A 14,034-nucleotide genomic window follows, 5' to 3' on the forward strand; every position below is an offset into this window, starting at 1 on the left:
GTTTCCCCATCTATTTCCCATGAAGTGGTGGGACCGGACGCCATGATCTTCGTTTTCTGAATGTTGAGCTTTAAGCCAACTTTTTCACTCTCCACTTTCACTTTCATCAAGAGGCTTTTGAGTTCCTCTTCACTTTGTGCCATAAGGGTGGTGTCATCTGCATATCTGAGGTTATTGATATTTATCCCGGCAATCTTGATTCCAGCTTGTGTTTCTTCCAGTCCAGCATTTCTCATGATGTACTCTGCATATAAGTTAAATAAACAGGGTGACAATATACAGCCTTGATGAACTCCTTTTCCTATTTGGAACCAGTCTGTTGTTCCATGTCCAGTTCTAACTGTTGCTTCCTGACCTGCATACAAATTTCTCAAGAGGCAGATCAGGTGGTCTGGTATGCCCATCTCTTTCAGAATTTTCCACAGTTTATTGTGATCCACACAGTCAAAGGCTTTGGCATAGTCAATAAAGCAGAAGTAGATATTTTTCTGAAACTCTCTTGCTTTTTCCATGATCCAGTGGATGTTGGCAATTTGATCTCTGGTTCCTCTGCCTTTTCTAAAACCAGCTTGAACATCAGGAAGTTCACGGTTCACATATTGCTGAAGCCTGGCTTGGACAATTTTGAGCATTACCTTACTAGCGTGTGAGATGAGTGCAATTGTGCGGTAGTTTAAGCATTCTTTGGCATTGCCTTTCTTTGGGATTGGAATGAAAACTGACCTTTTCCAGTCCTGTGGCCACTGCTGAGTTGTCCAAATTTGCTGGCATATTGAGTGCAACACTTTCACAGCATCATCTTTCAGGATTTGGAATAGCTCAACTGGAATTCCATCACCTCCACTAGCTTTGTTCATAGTGATGCTTTCTAAGGCCCACTTGACTTCACATTCCAGTATGTCTGGCTCTAGGTGAGTGATCACACCATCGTGATTATCTGGGTCGTGAAGATCTTTTTTGTACAGTTAGTGGGTCCCAATCTGAATAGCTATCTCAGTTCAGCTGCTGTAACCAAATTCAGGAGTTCCACCTTGCTTGCAGGGCATGTGTTCCAAGACCCCCAGTGGATATCTGAAATTTTGGATAGTGCTGAACCCTATATATACTATGTTTTTCTCTATACATACCTATGACAAAGTTTAAAAATTGTAAATTTACAAATTAGGCACAGTCAGGTAATATCCAAATTGCTAGCATTATTCCTTTTGTACTTTGGGCCATTGTTAAGTAAAATAAAAGACACTTGAACACAAGTACTGCAACAGAGTGACAGTTGATCTGATAATCCAGACTGCTACTAAATGACCAATGGGCTGGATACACTGGGCCAATGGATGACTCAGATCCTGGGTGGAGTAGAGCCAGGGGAGTTGGGGTTGGATGAGAAACTTCATCATGCTAATCAGAGGAGCACACAATTTAAAACCTGATTTGAATCTTTAAAGACCTGCAGTGCCAGGTCTTAGGTGCAGCACATGGGATCTTAGCAATCTTTCTCGTGGCATGTGGGATCTAGTTACCTGACCAGGAATCAAACCCGGGTCCTCTGCATTGGGAGGACGGAATCTTAGCCACTGGACCACCAGAGAAGTCTCCCAAACATGTTTTTTAAAGATACGAAAATGGTCTGTGGTTAAATAAATCTTGGAAATCTATATTAAACACATTTAACCAAGTTTATTTCATACAGAACTACTCAGAGCCTCTAACACATTAAAAGCCATTTCACATGGGGTGACTACAGAATGAATTCTTTTGTAAGCATCTGTGCCCATAGAATTCATGAGGAGTAGCGACCATGGCTCAAAGGGACGTTTTAGAACATGTTTCTTTAAAGATTTATCAGTAAAGACTTGTGAAAAATTATATGTCAATTAAAAATGCAGTCATAATGGCTTTCCTTAAAGTTGTGACATTGAGAATACTGTTTCTAGTTTATAGCAACACACACACAGGAAAAGAAAAACAAGGGTAAATTCTTTCGCTGATATGATCTAAGGTTTAAAAACAACTCACCTTGAAGATCTGTGAACTGAAGTTTCCACAGATGGAGCTGCTGTTACGTATACCTCTGGAATCTAATATGAAAACTGCCTCAAGCTGTCAGGCAATGCAGGCGGTGGGAGGTGGGGAGGTGGATAGGGAGTGGAGTGGGTGGGCCGGTGGGCGGAAACAAGAGCTCTGTGGCTGACCAGGAACAACCAGGCTGATCATGATCCTACAGGAGGATGTAAGGTTTCATTTGTTTTCAAATGCTGGGCCTTGCTTTGCTTATACTTATGGGAAAATAGAGTTATAGCTTTCAAGTTCTGGCTTTTGGTATAACGTATTACTTGGCTTAAAACTCAACATTCAGAAAACTAAGATCATGGCATCTGGACCCATCACTTCATGGCAAATAGATGGGGAAACAGTGGAAACAGTGATTTTATTTTTTGGGGCTCCAAAATCACTGCAGATGGTGATTGCAGCCATGAAATTAAAAGATGCTTACTCCTTGGAAGGAAAGTTATGACCAACCTAGACAGCTTATTAAAAAGCAGGGACATTACTTTGCCAACAAAGGTCCGTCTCATCAAAGCTATGGTTTTTCCGTAGTCATGTATGGATGTGAGAGTTGGACTATAAAGAAAGCTGAGCACCGAAGAATTGATGCTTTTGAACTGTGGTGTTGGAGAAGACTCTTGAGTCCCTTGGACTGCAAGGAGATCCAACCAGTCCATCCTAGAGGAAATCAGTCCTGAATATTCATTGGAAGTACTGAAGCTGAAACTCCAATACTTTGGCCACCTGATGTGAAGAGCTGACTCATTTGAAAGACCATGATGCTGGGAAAGATTGAAGGCGAGAGGAGAAGGGGACGATAGAGGATGAGATGGTTGGATGGCATCACCAATTCAATGGACATGAGTTTGGGTAAATTCCGGGATTTGTTGATGGACAGGGAAGCCTGGCGTGCTGCAGTTCATGGGGCCACAAAGGGTCAGACACGAATGAGCGACTGAACTGAATTACTTGAGAAACCTATATGTAGGTCAGGAAGCAACAGTTAGAACTGAACATGGAACAACAGACTGGTTCCAGATAGGAAAAGGAGTACGTCAAGGCTGTATATTGTCACCCTGCTTATTTAACTTCTATGCAGAGTACATCATGAGAAACGCTGGGCTGGAAGAAGCACAAGCTGGAATCAAGACTGCCGGGAGAAATCTCAATAACCTCAGATATGCAGATGACACCACCCTTATGGCAGAACGTGAAGAGGAACTCAAAAGCCTCTTGATGAAAGTGAAAGAGGAGGGTGAAAAAGTTGGCTTAAAGCTCAACATTCAGAAAACAAAGATCCTGGCATCTGGTCCCATCACTTAATGGGAAATAGATGGGGAAACAGTGGAAACAGTGTCAGACTTTATTTTCTGGGGCTCCAAAATCACTGCAGATGGTGATTGCAGCCATGAAATTAAAAGATGCTTGCTCCTTAGAAGGAAAGTTACGATCAACCTAGATAGCATATTCAAAAGCAGAGACATTACTTTGCCAACAAAGGTCCGTCTAGTCAAGGCTACGGTGTTTCCAGTGGTCATGTATGGATGTGAGAGTTGGACTATGAAGAAAGCTGAGCACTGAAGAATTGATGCTTTTAAACTGTGGTGTTGGAGAAGACTCTTGAGAGTCCCTTGGACTGCAAGGAGATCCAACCAGTCCATTCTGAAGGAGATCAGTCCTGGGTGTTCTTTGGAAGGAAGGACTGATGATAAAGCTGAAACTTCAGTACTTTGGCCACCTCATGCAAAGAGTTGACTCATTGGAAAAGACCCTGATGCTGGGAGGGATTGGGGGCAGGAGGAGAAGGGGACGACAGAGGATAAGATGGCTGGATGGCATCACTGACTCGATGGACATGAGTTTGAGTGAACTCTGGGAGTTGGTGATGGACAGGAAGGCCTGGTGTGCTGCGATTCATAGGATCGCAAAGAGTCAGACATGACTGAATGAATGAACTGAACTGAACTGATACCTTATTATAGAAGATTGTGAGAAATACGCTGCAAGGATCTTAATTTCATCATTAAAGTTCCTTTTTTTTTCCCCAGAAAACTTGAGACAAGAGTCAAATATAAAAAGCTGTCATCTCTTGAGGCTAAAGATTTGGCCAAATGCACCCTAAATTCTAAATCCTAACAATAGAGCAATAATTTCTCTCATAAATGTTGAATAATTTGGCTCTTTTCACCAGACAATAGCTTGATTGCATTGCATTGCATTTCGACTTAAGGAGTAAGAGGACAATAGCAAAAAATAGGCAAAGAAAAAAGCTCTAAGATGGAAGATAAGGCTAGGGTATGTATGAAATTAACTGCAAGCACCCACTGAAGGCGCCCTCAGGCTCTAAATCCCAGTGGGGGTAGGGAAGTCCCAGAGGTGTTAGCTTTCCAGATGACTTAGGTAAAGTTATGGGAGAGTTCCATAGAAAAGGAATCAAATACATCCTGAATTCTGATTTAATCACATTATTACTTAAGAATACAATGTGAAGTCATTGTATTCTTGAACATTTAACTAAACATGCTTGAACACCTTTGTCAGGTACACTAGCAGCCATTGGGAATTCAACAGGTGAACAAGACTCCTGCAGAAGCTAACAAACAAGCAGCTACTGAAGCCCCTGAGTGGGGAGCAAAACAAAGGAAATAGAGTGTGTTATGATGGTCCTAATAGCACTTTTAGATTAAATGGTCATGGAAGACCTCTTAGGAGATGACTTGGAAGGTGCAGGTGGAAGAATGAAGAGTTAGATATCCAAAGAACTAGGGGGTAGAGGATGTAGAACATTCCAGGCAAGTGCAAAGACCCAAGTTATAGAAGAGCTTGACATGCTATATAAACAGAAAGAAGTCCTGTGTGGTTGACAGTGTAAAGAACAGTAAGAGTTCTAGAAGATAATGCTTCAGGGACAAACAGAAGCCTGATCATGTAGGACAGCACAAGACACAGTAAGGACTTTACTCTGGGATAATGGATTTGGACTTCTGAGCTCCAGAACTGGGAGGGAATAAATATGTGTTGTTTTAAGCCACCATCTTTGTCATTTGTTACAGCAGCCATAGGAAATACAGGTGGGAAGAAAATTGAGTTTACCTGTACTCTCAAACGTCTAAGAGAAACAGGACTGTTAAGTGATTGATGTCATTTAATTCATAACATAGTAGATTCATCATTGAGTCAGTGTGTGGTGCTCAGCATTGTATATCTAAGAACTCATTCTCCTTGATTCATGAGGCATGATCAGATTAAGGAGGGTGAAAACATATTAACTCACAAAAGAGATATAAACCACACCACCAACTCATTGGCTTATTCATGGAAGCAGAAATACTAAATGCATCAGCTTACTCAGATCAGCAGCTAAGTGCTGCTTGACTTTGCTTGGGAGTTGTAAAGCCAGAATGATGACAATGAGCTCATTTTATTGCCTAAAGTTACCAAATCTCATAGCCTGATGCACTCATCTCTATGGGATGAGAACATTTATACTTGTCAGACGAATCCACTCTGTCCTGACTATGTTGGTACATTCTGACAAATTCTGGCTGGTAGGCAGTACTTTTGTAAAGTCCTCAAAGTCTTTCTGAGTGCATCATAAGGATAATGTCAATTTACATCATCTTCTCAGGTAGTCTCACCGGGAAGTGAGTCTCACCGGGAAGTGAGTCTCACCAGGAAGTCTCACTTCATCTTTCACTCACTGATTCTTTCAAGAAACAGTATTCAGATCTTACTAAATGCCAGATACTTCACTAGGATTTCAGACACAAAGTAAGCTAAAAAGCCCTATTTTTCAGAAATCTTATTTCAGTGGATTAAGAGTTTTCATATATTTCTTCTGTAAATAGCAGGTCTCACTCATGTCTTAAGATTTCATGAACTCCATTTTTGCAGAATAATGTTTCCTTACCCTCATTGTCAAATTTAGGGATGATCCAACTGAGGACCTATAAAGCAGTCAATTCAATGAAAAATTCCACAATCTGGACAATTTTAAGTTATGTCCTATTTTGATCATTTTATCTAAGTATTAATATTTCACTATCTAGAGTGAAAAATCTCAATCTCAATAATTTTTACATTCCTACAAAACAGAGAAGAGATAGTTGTGGCCACCTGTGCAATTTGCAAGAAAGGGATTTGTACACAGGGTGGTGCCTTGCAGCTCCTAGTTTTACTCTATGATACATTGCCATTGAGTGCAACTTAAGGTTTCTCAAGTCCCAAACTAAAGACTATTAAAGAAATCATAAAGTCACAACCATGCCATCCACTCTGGTTTGCATACAAAAATTACTTGCACATCTAACCAATAAATCTCTGGTTATGGAACTATAGGGGTTTTTTATCATCTCTTCCATGAAAACCATGTTTGGTAAACTTCCCTTCTTGGTTTGTTGTGGTATAAATCAAGTTTGAAAGTTAATATAAACTGGAAACTAGTATAAACTACAAAGGACTAATGGAGAAGTGATTTTTCTGGGTGACCTATAAGAAGTCACTCAGCTCCTGGCCTCAGTTTCCTTCTTTGTAAATGTTAAATTTTATGTCTTTAGTTTTCTCAGTCCTAAGATCCCATGATTTTTTGAGAATCTCTGGTAAATAGCACCACAAAACGTTAAAAGTTATTTCGTTTATTTATAAGGAATCAGATCCATTTTATGGAAACCCTTTGGTGAAATTCCATTTTGAGTAGTTTTGAGGCCATGACCATACAGTAGATATTGTCCCTGCTGTTATGAAGTGTTCAAGAGAAGGGAGAGGCATCATTAAATAAAGACTCAGGAAATCCACAATGACGTTTATGAAACAACTTTTTAATTTCAATTGTATATTTACAAAAAGACAGAGAATAAGCAGCGGGAAGGCAGGAATGATGCCTGGCCACCTCCCACCTGAGGGTGCAGAAAGGGGCCATGGACAACATGTATGTGTCAGACTGATCTTCCCTGCCATTATTGATACCAGCAATGGACAAAAGGCTTCAGTGAAGGAGGTCAGTGTATTTGGGAAGAGGCAGACCATCTGTTCAGTCCATGTGCCTGAGAAGGAAGAAGGCCCAAGTCAGTCTATTGAGGCCTTGGCTCTTTATAGGCTGAGGCCCTTCTCTTGGAAGTTTTAGGCCGCCTTCTCCAGGGCATGTAGGGGTCAGGGGGATGATACCTGGGAAAACCCCTATGGACCTCAGGGACCCGTTGCTGATAACAGGGTGGAGAGAAGCGGGGCATAGGCGGCTGGGGACCATACTGAAAGTCACCTTGGACGGCAAATTCTGTTTGGGTAGATGGGGGGACATCTGAATGTAAATAGTTTAAGGAGAATTGATCCGATTGGAAAAGATGGTCTGAAGAAAAACAGGTTTCCTGGGGACAGAATGGGAATGGAGGCATCACCTGGTGTAAGGGGATGGGATGACGTTGTGGGGACAAGAGCGGAAACAGGGGTGGGCAGGGAGGCGTGGGGAGCAGGGGTTGGCGCCCTGGGAGAGGCAAAGGTCTGGGCAGAGGGCAAGCCGGCTGATCTCCGCAGACCAGGGGCTGCCTCTCAAGCCTCCGGCCAGGTCTTCTTCTCCCAGGGCCATCCGGGATCCACTTGTCCACTGGGTCCCGCCGGGGCAGCTCTACCCCCCAAGCGTCGGCCACGTGGGCCAGCAGGAGCTGGGAGAGGTGGCGGTGTGCGCACTGGTTCCAGTGCACTCCGTCCGTCTGCAGGTACTTCCCTGTGTGGCGGCGGAAGTGGAAGTGCAAGTCCAGCACATCGAAGCCGTGCTTTTGGGCCTCGGCAGAGCTGTAGAAATTGGCTTCGATCACACTGATTTTCACGGAGGAGGAGGTAAACTGGACCTCGGGCGGGACGAAGCGGCTGGTGATTTTGTCGCCCACGGGCATGGCCGTGTTCCACACCAGGAGGCACGACTCGGACAGCATCTGGCGGAGGCGCCCAAACAATCTCTCCAGGTTCCGCCGGTAACTAGGCCAGAAGTCCTTCCCGTACCTGGTGATGTCCCAGAGGCACGAGTTCATGATGACCAGGTCCGGGTGGTGCTCGCCGGACTGCAGCTCCTCCAGGACGTCCTCCAGGTAGTCGGAGTACACGCGCGTCAGGAAGTAGAAGCGCACCAGGTGCTGGCCGGAGCAGAACTGGCGCACCTCGCGGTAGTGCGTGCCGTTGTGCATGTGGCCCTGCTGGCCCCCATGCACGAGCTCATCCTGCTCGAAAGTGTGCTCCCCCTTGGCCTTGAGCTGGCTGAGTGTGAGCAGGCAGTCCTTCTGCAGCAGGAGCACCAGATCCTTGTACACAGCCCTCTGGACCGAGTCGCCCAGGATAACCACGAACTTGTTGTGGAGCAGCTGCCGCACTTCGGAGGCCAGTAGATGGACCATGACGTCTGCACCGCCTAGCTCTTTTCTTTCACTCAGCGGGTCTGCGGAAGGCTAGGATAGAAGGAGAGAACGCATGGGAGGGACCAACCTCGCGCAGGACAGGATGCAGGAAGGTTCGGTAAGGTGGGCCTGCCCAGGGACTGGGCTGGAACTCTGGCCTGGGGCGTCTGAAGGGCGGGGCTCCACTACCCTTACCCCGCAGAGAGGGGAGCCTGGAGCCAGAAGCCCTGGTTGGCCCAGAGGAAGTTTCTGCCTGAGACTTGACTTTGAATACCCAGGAAACCCAAGTTCCATGGCCAGGAAGGGCCTCCGCCCTCCCCAGCTGGAGGTGCATCACCCGGTGCCTGGACAAGTGAAGAATGGTTAGGCAGACTTTGCAGAGGTTAAATAATGAGGATTGTGATTAAGCAAGAACACGGAGTGTCATATACTGTTAGCTGAGGAAGTTACATACCATATATGTGGCCATATCACTGAAATGGTGTAAAATAGCTATGCATACTAAGTTGCTTCCCACCAGGCTCCTCTGCCCATGGGATTCCCTAGGCAAGAATACTGGAGTAGGTTGCCATTTCCTTCTCCAATAGATATGCATAGGTAACATTGAAAGAAAATACACAAAACCAGCTTTAAATAGATAGTAGGATCATGGGGGACTTGCTTCCCCTGTCCTCTTTTTTGTAAATATACTTTACATAGTCTTAAAATCAATTTTAATAAGAACTTAATGTTTCTTATCAATGGAACTTGTAAAAAATAAAATTATAATTCACAAGTGCTTCAGCTGCAATATTCTTTGTTTTTTATTTGAAGGAAATTGACTTTGGCATAAGAAATATATTGAGCTAAAGACCAATGAGAATCTATGTATCTCATGTATCTAAAGGCAAGATACAAGTTTTCTGAGGAAGGTGACCCTTCCCCGACCAAGGAGAGAAGTGTCAAGAAAGAAGAAAACAAGGAACTGTCAATACAAAGATGAATCTGCATAAACAAACCTTACTAAAATAGCCCTTATTTCCCATTAGGAACCCCTTATATCCCCTTCTCCACACTTTATTATCCTTGAAACACAATTCCCTTTGTTCTCTGTTAAAATGGTAATGTAAGCCCAAGTCTACCTAGTTCTTTGAGTTCCATTCCTTTTCTGTGAACTGTTGTGCACACAGATATTAATTTAAAAACTATATGCCTTTTCTATTTATCTATGGTAATTTTATTCACAGGGCCCCAGATACTAATCCTAAGAGTATAGAGAAAAAGTTTTTTCTCTCCCAGAACACTGAATAAGCTGTTAAAAGTTGTGAAACTCATCTTCAGAACTTCAGATTGAGTTTATTTCAAGCTGCCATTTACAGCCATATCCACTAATGAATAAACGCTGGAAACACACTAAAATACTAAGTCTCACATGGGGAGGAACATGGCATGCCCTTCACACACTTACAAAGAAGCTGTTAAAATCTGCTGTGGCTTGATATTTGTAGGCTATCATGCATTAGTAAAAATTTTAATAGGTGTGGTGGATAGCTATTAATAAATTACACATTTGGTTTTTAAAAGCTATACTATTTGTGGTTTTAAATGAGTATGAGCCCAAAAATAAAAACATGAAGTTGGGTAGAGTACAAAAGTGTTCCCCTAAGAGAACAGTTAGAAATATTGGCTTATTTGAATCTTCATTCAAAAACATCTGCTATCAAATAAAAAGCTTAAAACCAAGATTTTGCTCATTGTAGTACAACAAAATTAAACATAAACTCCAAATCCCACTGGGGCTCAGGCATATTCTCTAGTTTATATTCACTCATTCATATAACTCATACTAGTTTATATTCACTTATTCATCCAACTCACACTTACTAAGCACTGACTAAATGCTCCACATGGGGATTCCCTGGTGGCGAAGAGGTAAAGAATCTGCCCAGCAAGCAGGAGACATAGGTTCTATCCCTGGGTAGGGAAGATCCCCCAGAGAAGGAAATGGCAACCCACTCTAGTATTCTTGCCTGAGAAATCCCTTGGACAGAGGAACCTGGGAGGCTCCAGTCCTGCTGCTGCTGCTGCTGCTAAGTCGCTTCAGTCGTGTCCGACTCTGTGTGACTCCATAGACAGCAGTCTACCAGGCTCCCCCGTCCCTGGGATTCTCCAGGCAAGAACACTGGAGTGGGTTGCCATTTCCTGCTCCAATGCATGAAAGTGAAAAGTGAAAGTGAAGTTGCTCAGTCGTATCCGACTCTTAGCGACCCCATGGACTGCAGCCTACCAGGCTCCTCTGTCCATGGGATTTTCCAGGCAAGAGTACTGGAATGGGGTGCCATTGCCTTCTCTGGCTCCAGTCCATGGGGTCGCAAACAGCTGGACACTACTTAGCAACTACACAACAATAACAAATGCTCCACATGGGGTATATAGAGATGTGTAAAACCTGGTCTTGCTTTTCAGGAGCAGATCAGATATATTCATTGATAACTGTAATACAAAGTTGAGAACGCTACAGTGTTAGTTGCTCAGTCATGTCTGACTCTTGAAACACCATGGACTGTAGCCTGCCAGGCTCCTCTCTCTAGGCAAGAATACTGGAGTTGGTTGCCATTTCCTTCTCCAGGGGACCTTCCTGACCCAGGGATCAAACCCAGGTCTCCTGCATTAGCAGGCAGATTCTTTACCATCTGAGCTACCAGGGAAGCCCATAGACAAATAAACAAAGGATGTGAAACTGGTTTGTAAACAGAGCTGGGCTGCTAGGGCGATAAGGAATCATGTCTGTGCACAAGTGTGCCAGGGTGCCTGTTCATGTCCAGGTCAGGATGTGAGTCTGGAGGTCTGCCAAAACAGAGTGAGACGCAGGCAGAATGGAGCACTGAAAGCGGCCAGTCAGGAGGAAGCTTTGTATCTGTATCTGTCTTTGACTGGCTGTGTGATCCTGGGCTAGTCCCTGCCCTATCTGGTGCCAGGGTCCTTTCCCGTACAATGACAGTCCCGGGTTTCATGCTGCAGACACCCAGTTTCACCTTCTAGGCCAGGCAGGGCTGGTCCTTTGTGCTCCCTGGGATTTGAGTGTGCAGTGAGGAAGAGAGTCGAGAGAGAAGAAATCATCAGAGAAGGGTTGGAGTAGAAAGGAAATGTGGAAGGGGGGTGTGACAGAGCATCTGGAAGAGCAGACTCAAGGCCAGGACGGGAAATGGCCAGAGGCTCTGGGTCAGCTACCTTCAAGTGCCATGAAAACAGAATGAGCAGGTACAATGGACGTTCAGGATCTCTGCAAACAGGACTCCTCTACCCCAGACTCAAGTCTCCAAAGTGTAAAGTGAAATCTTTTCCCAGTGTTTTCCGGGTTCCCATGCTTGCTCCTTGGAAGAAAAGCTATGACAAACCTAGACAGCGTATTAAAAAGCAGAGATGCAGTTGTGTGAGAGTTGGACCATAAAGAAGGCTGAGCACTGAAGAATTGATGCTTTCAAATTGTGGTGTTGGAGGAGGCTCTTGAGAGTCCCTTGGACAGCAAGAAGATCAAACCGGTCAATCCTAAAGGAAATCAACCCTGAACATTCATTGGAACAACTGATGCTGAAACTGAAGCTCCAATACTTTGGCCACCTGATGAGAAGAGCAACTCATTGGAAAAGATGCTGATGCTGGCAAAGATTGAGGGCAGGAAGAGAAGGGGGTGACAGAGGATGAGATGGCTGGATGGCATCACCGACTCAATGAACATGAGTTTGAACAAACTCCGGGAGATGGTCAAAGACAGGGAAGCTTGGCGTGCTGCAGTCCATGGGGTTGCAAAGAGCTAGACATGACTGAGTGACATGTCAGAGCAACAAACGCTACCCCAGTTCTACGTGCCCTCTCTGGGTTGGACTCTGGTCATACTCTGTCCTAGTCCCCTAGGGTAGAGGACACCATTCCTTTCCATTAGAATTCCCTCCCCTAGGGTGGCAGATGTGACAACAGAGTGCGGTCTCCTTCAGCGGTACTGTGTTTACAGGTCCAATACATTGCTTCTCTGTGTGTGAAGTGCCCTGGGCTTGAACTCATGGATGTGAGTCAAATTTGCTGCTTAAAAGTTGTGGAGAATGGAGGCACTTAAGTATATTTGTGAAAAACAACGCTTTTCATCTGTACTTTTCCTCAACTGTAAAAGGGGACTTTTAGCACCCACTTCAGAGATTTGATCTGAAGAAGTGGTTAGAACAATGTCCTGATAAATAGGGTGGATATGAGTTACTATTTATAAAGCAAGTTCAAGAACACTTGGATAATCATCTGTAAACGAGGGTTACACTATTTGTGCTATAGAGATCAAATGACAAGAAGCAAGTGAGATTTTGAATAAAACAAAACTAATGTTATTTGAACAGATACCCATGCCAAATGCTTGGCAAATGTTACCCGATTTGTGAGATAAGAAGGATCTTCATGTGATGGAAGTGAAAGTCACTCTGTTTAGTCGCTGAGTTGTGTCCAACTCTTTTTGACCCCCTGGACTGTAGCCTGCCAAGTTTCTGTCCATGGAATTCTCCAGACCAGAATACTGGAGTGGGTAGCCGTTCTCTTCTCCAGGGGATCTTCCCAACCCAGGAATTGAACCCACGTTTCCGCACTGCGGGCAGATTCTTTATCATCTGAGCCACCAGAGAAGCCTACCAGGGAAGATTTAAAGCTACTGATGGCAAACTGTCCCTGTGGGAGATAGCCCTTAGAGCAGAACCTCCTGCAGTCTGAACCCCAAAGCTCAGGCTCAGGTCAGGGAGATGGGAGAAAAGTGTTTCAGTGTGCCTTTAAGCATAGACAGGAAATCCTTTGGGCTTCCCAGGTGACTCAGTAGTAAAGAATCCGCTTGCCAATGCAGGGGACTGAGGTTCAATTCCTGGGTCAGGAAGATCCCATGAAGAAGGGAATGGCAACCCACTCTAGTATTCCTGCCTGGGAAATCCCATGGACAGAGGAACCTGGCAGGCTACAAGCCATGGGGTCACAAAGAGTCGGACACAACTCAGCGACTAAACAGCAGCAGCAGTAACAGGTAATCGTTTACTCTGCCTGCTCAGGGGAGATGATCCATGTGACCTTAGGGGGCTGGGGAGCTGCAAGTGAGAATACAGATGTTGGGTTGATCAAAAAGTTCCTTTGGGTTTTCCAAGGCTGTTGTAGACAAACCTGAAGGAACTTTTTGGCCAATTCAATATAGATAGATATGATCTCAAGCAAGAGACCTGCAAAAATTAAAAGACATGTGTTTTAGAATAGCCAAAACAAATTTCTACAGATTTTAGAGCCTCACAGTATTTGAGAAATTCTGGCTGCCTTATATGCTGACCAGTGAACCTAACCCACCCAGATACTGTTACAAGGGCTTAGAGCCAAAATCAAGCAAAAATGTCCAGCTGAGAATTTCTTGTTGTTCTTCTGCAATGTAACATGCAGACTGGACTGTAGAAAAGAAGGGAGGAGGAAGTGACTGGGAAGAAACATTCCAGTTAGAAGCTGAAACTGAAAGGAAATTCATGAAATTCTTGATAAACTTCCTGTCACAACTGTAACAGGATTAACAAATCAGACCTCCTCAGGACCGTGGGAAAAAATCATTTAAACTAAGATG

General features: G+C 44.2%; 1 protein-coding gene across 9 annotated transcripts in view; it reads right to left on the reverse strand.

The window, feature by feature from the left end:
- PCED1B (PC-esterase domain containing 1B) overlaps positions 1–14,034 on the reverse strand; it is a 166,098-nt gene that overhangs the window by 8,674 nt on the left and 143,390 nt on the right. For 8 of the 9 annotated variants that reach the window (XM_010837525.1, XM_010837524.1, XM_010837521.1 and 5 more), the window contains one exon: positions 6,843–8,480. The exons of the other annotated variant lie outside the window; for it this stretch is intronic. In XM_010837525.1, coding sequence (XP_010835827.1) covers positions 7,116–8,429 — 1,314 coding nt within the window. In that variant the 5' untranslated portion in view covers positions 8,430–8,480 and the 3' untranslated portion in view covers positions 6,843–7,115. Of the gene's footprint in view, positions 1–6,842; positions 8,481–14,034 lie in introns of those variants that run through there. 9 annotated transcript variants of the gene reach the window in all.

This window comes from Bison bison, unplaced genomic scaffold (genome assembly GCF_000754665.1).
Source record: "Bison bison bison isolate TAMUID 2011002044 unplaced genomic scaffold, Bison_UMD1.0 scf7180017864077, whole genome shotgun sequence".
Taxonomy (NCBI): Eukaryota; Metazoa; Chordata; class Mammalia; order Artiodactyla; family Bovidae; genus Bison; species Bison bison.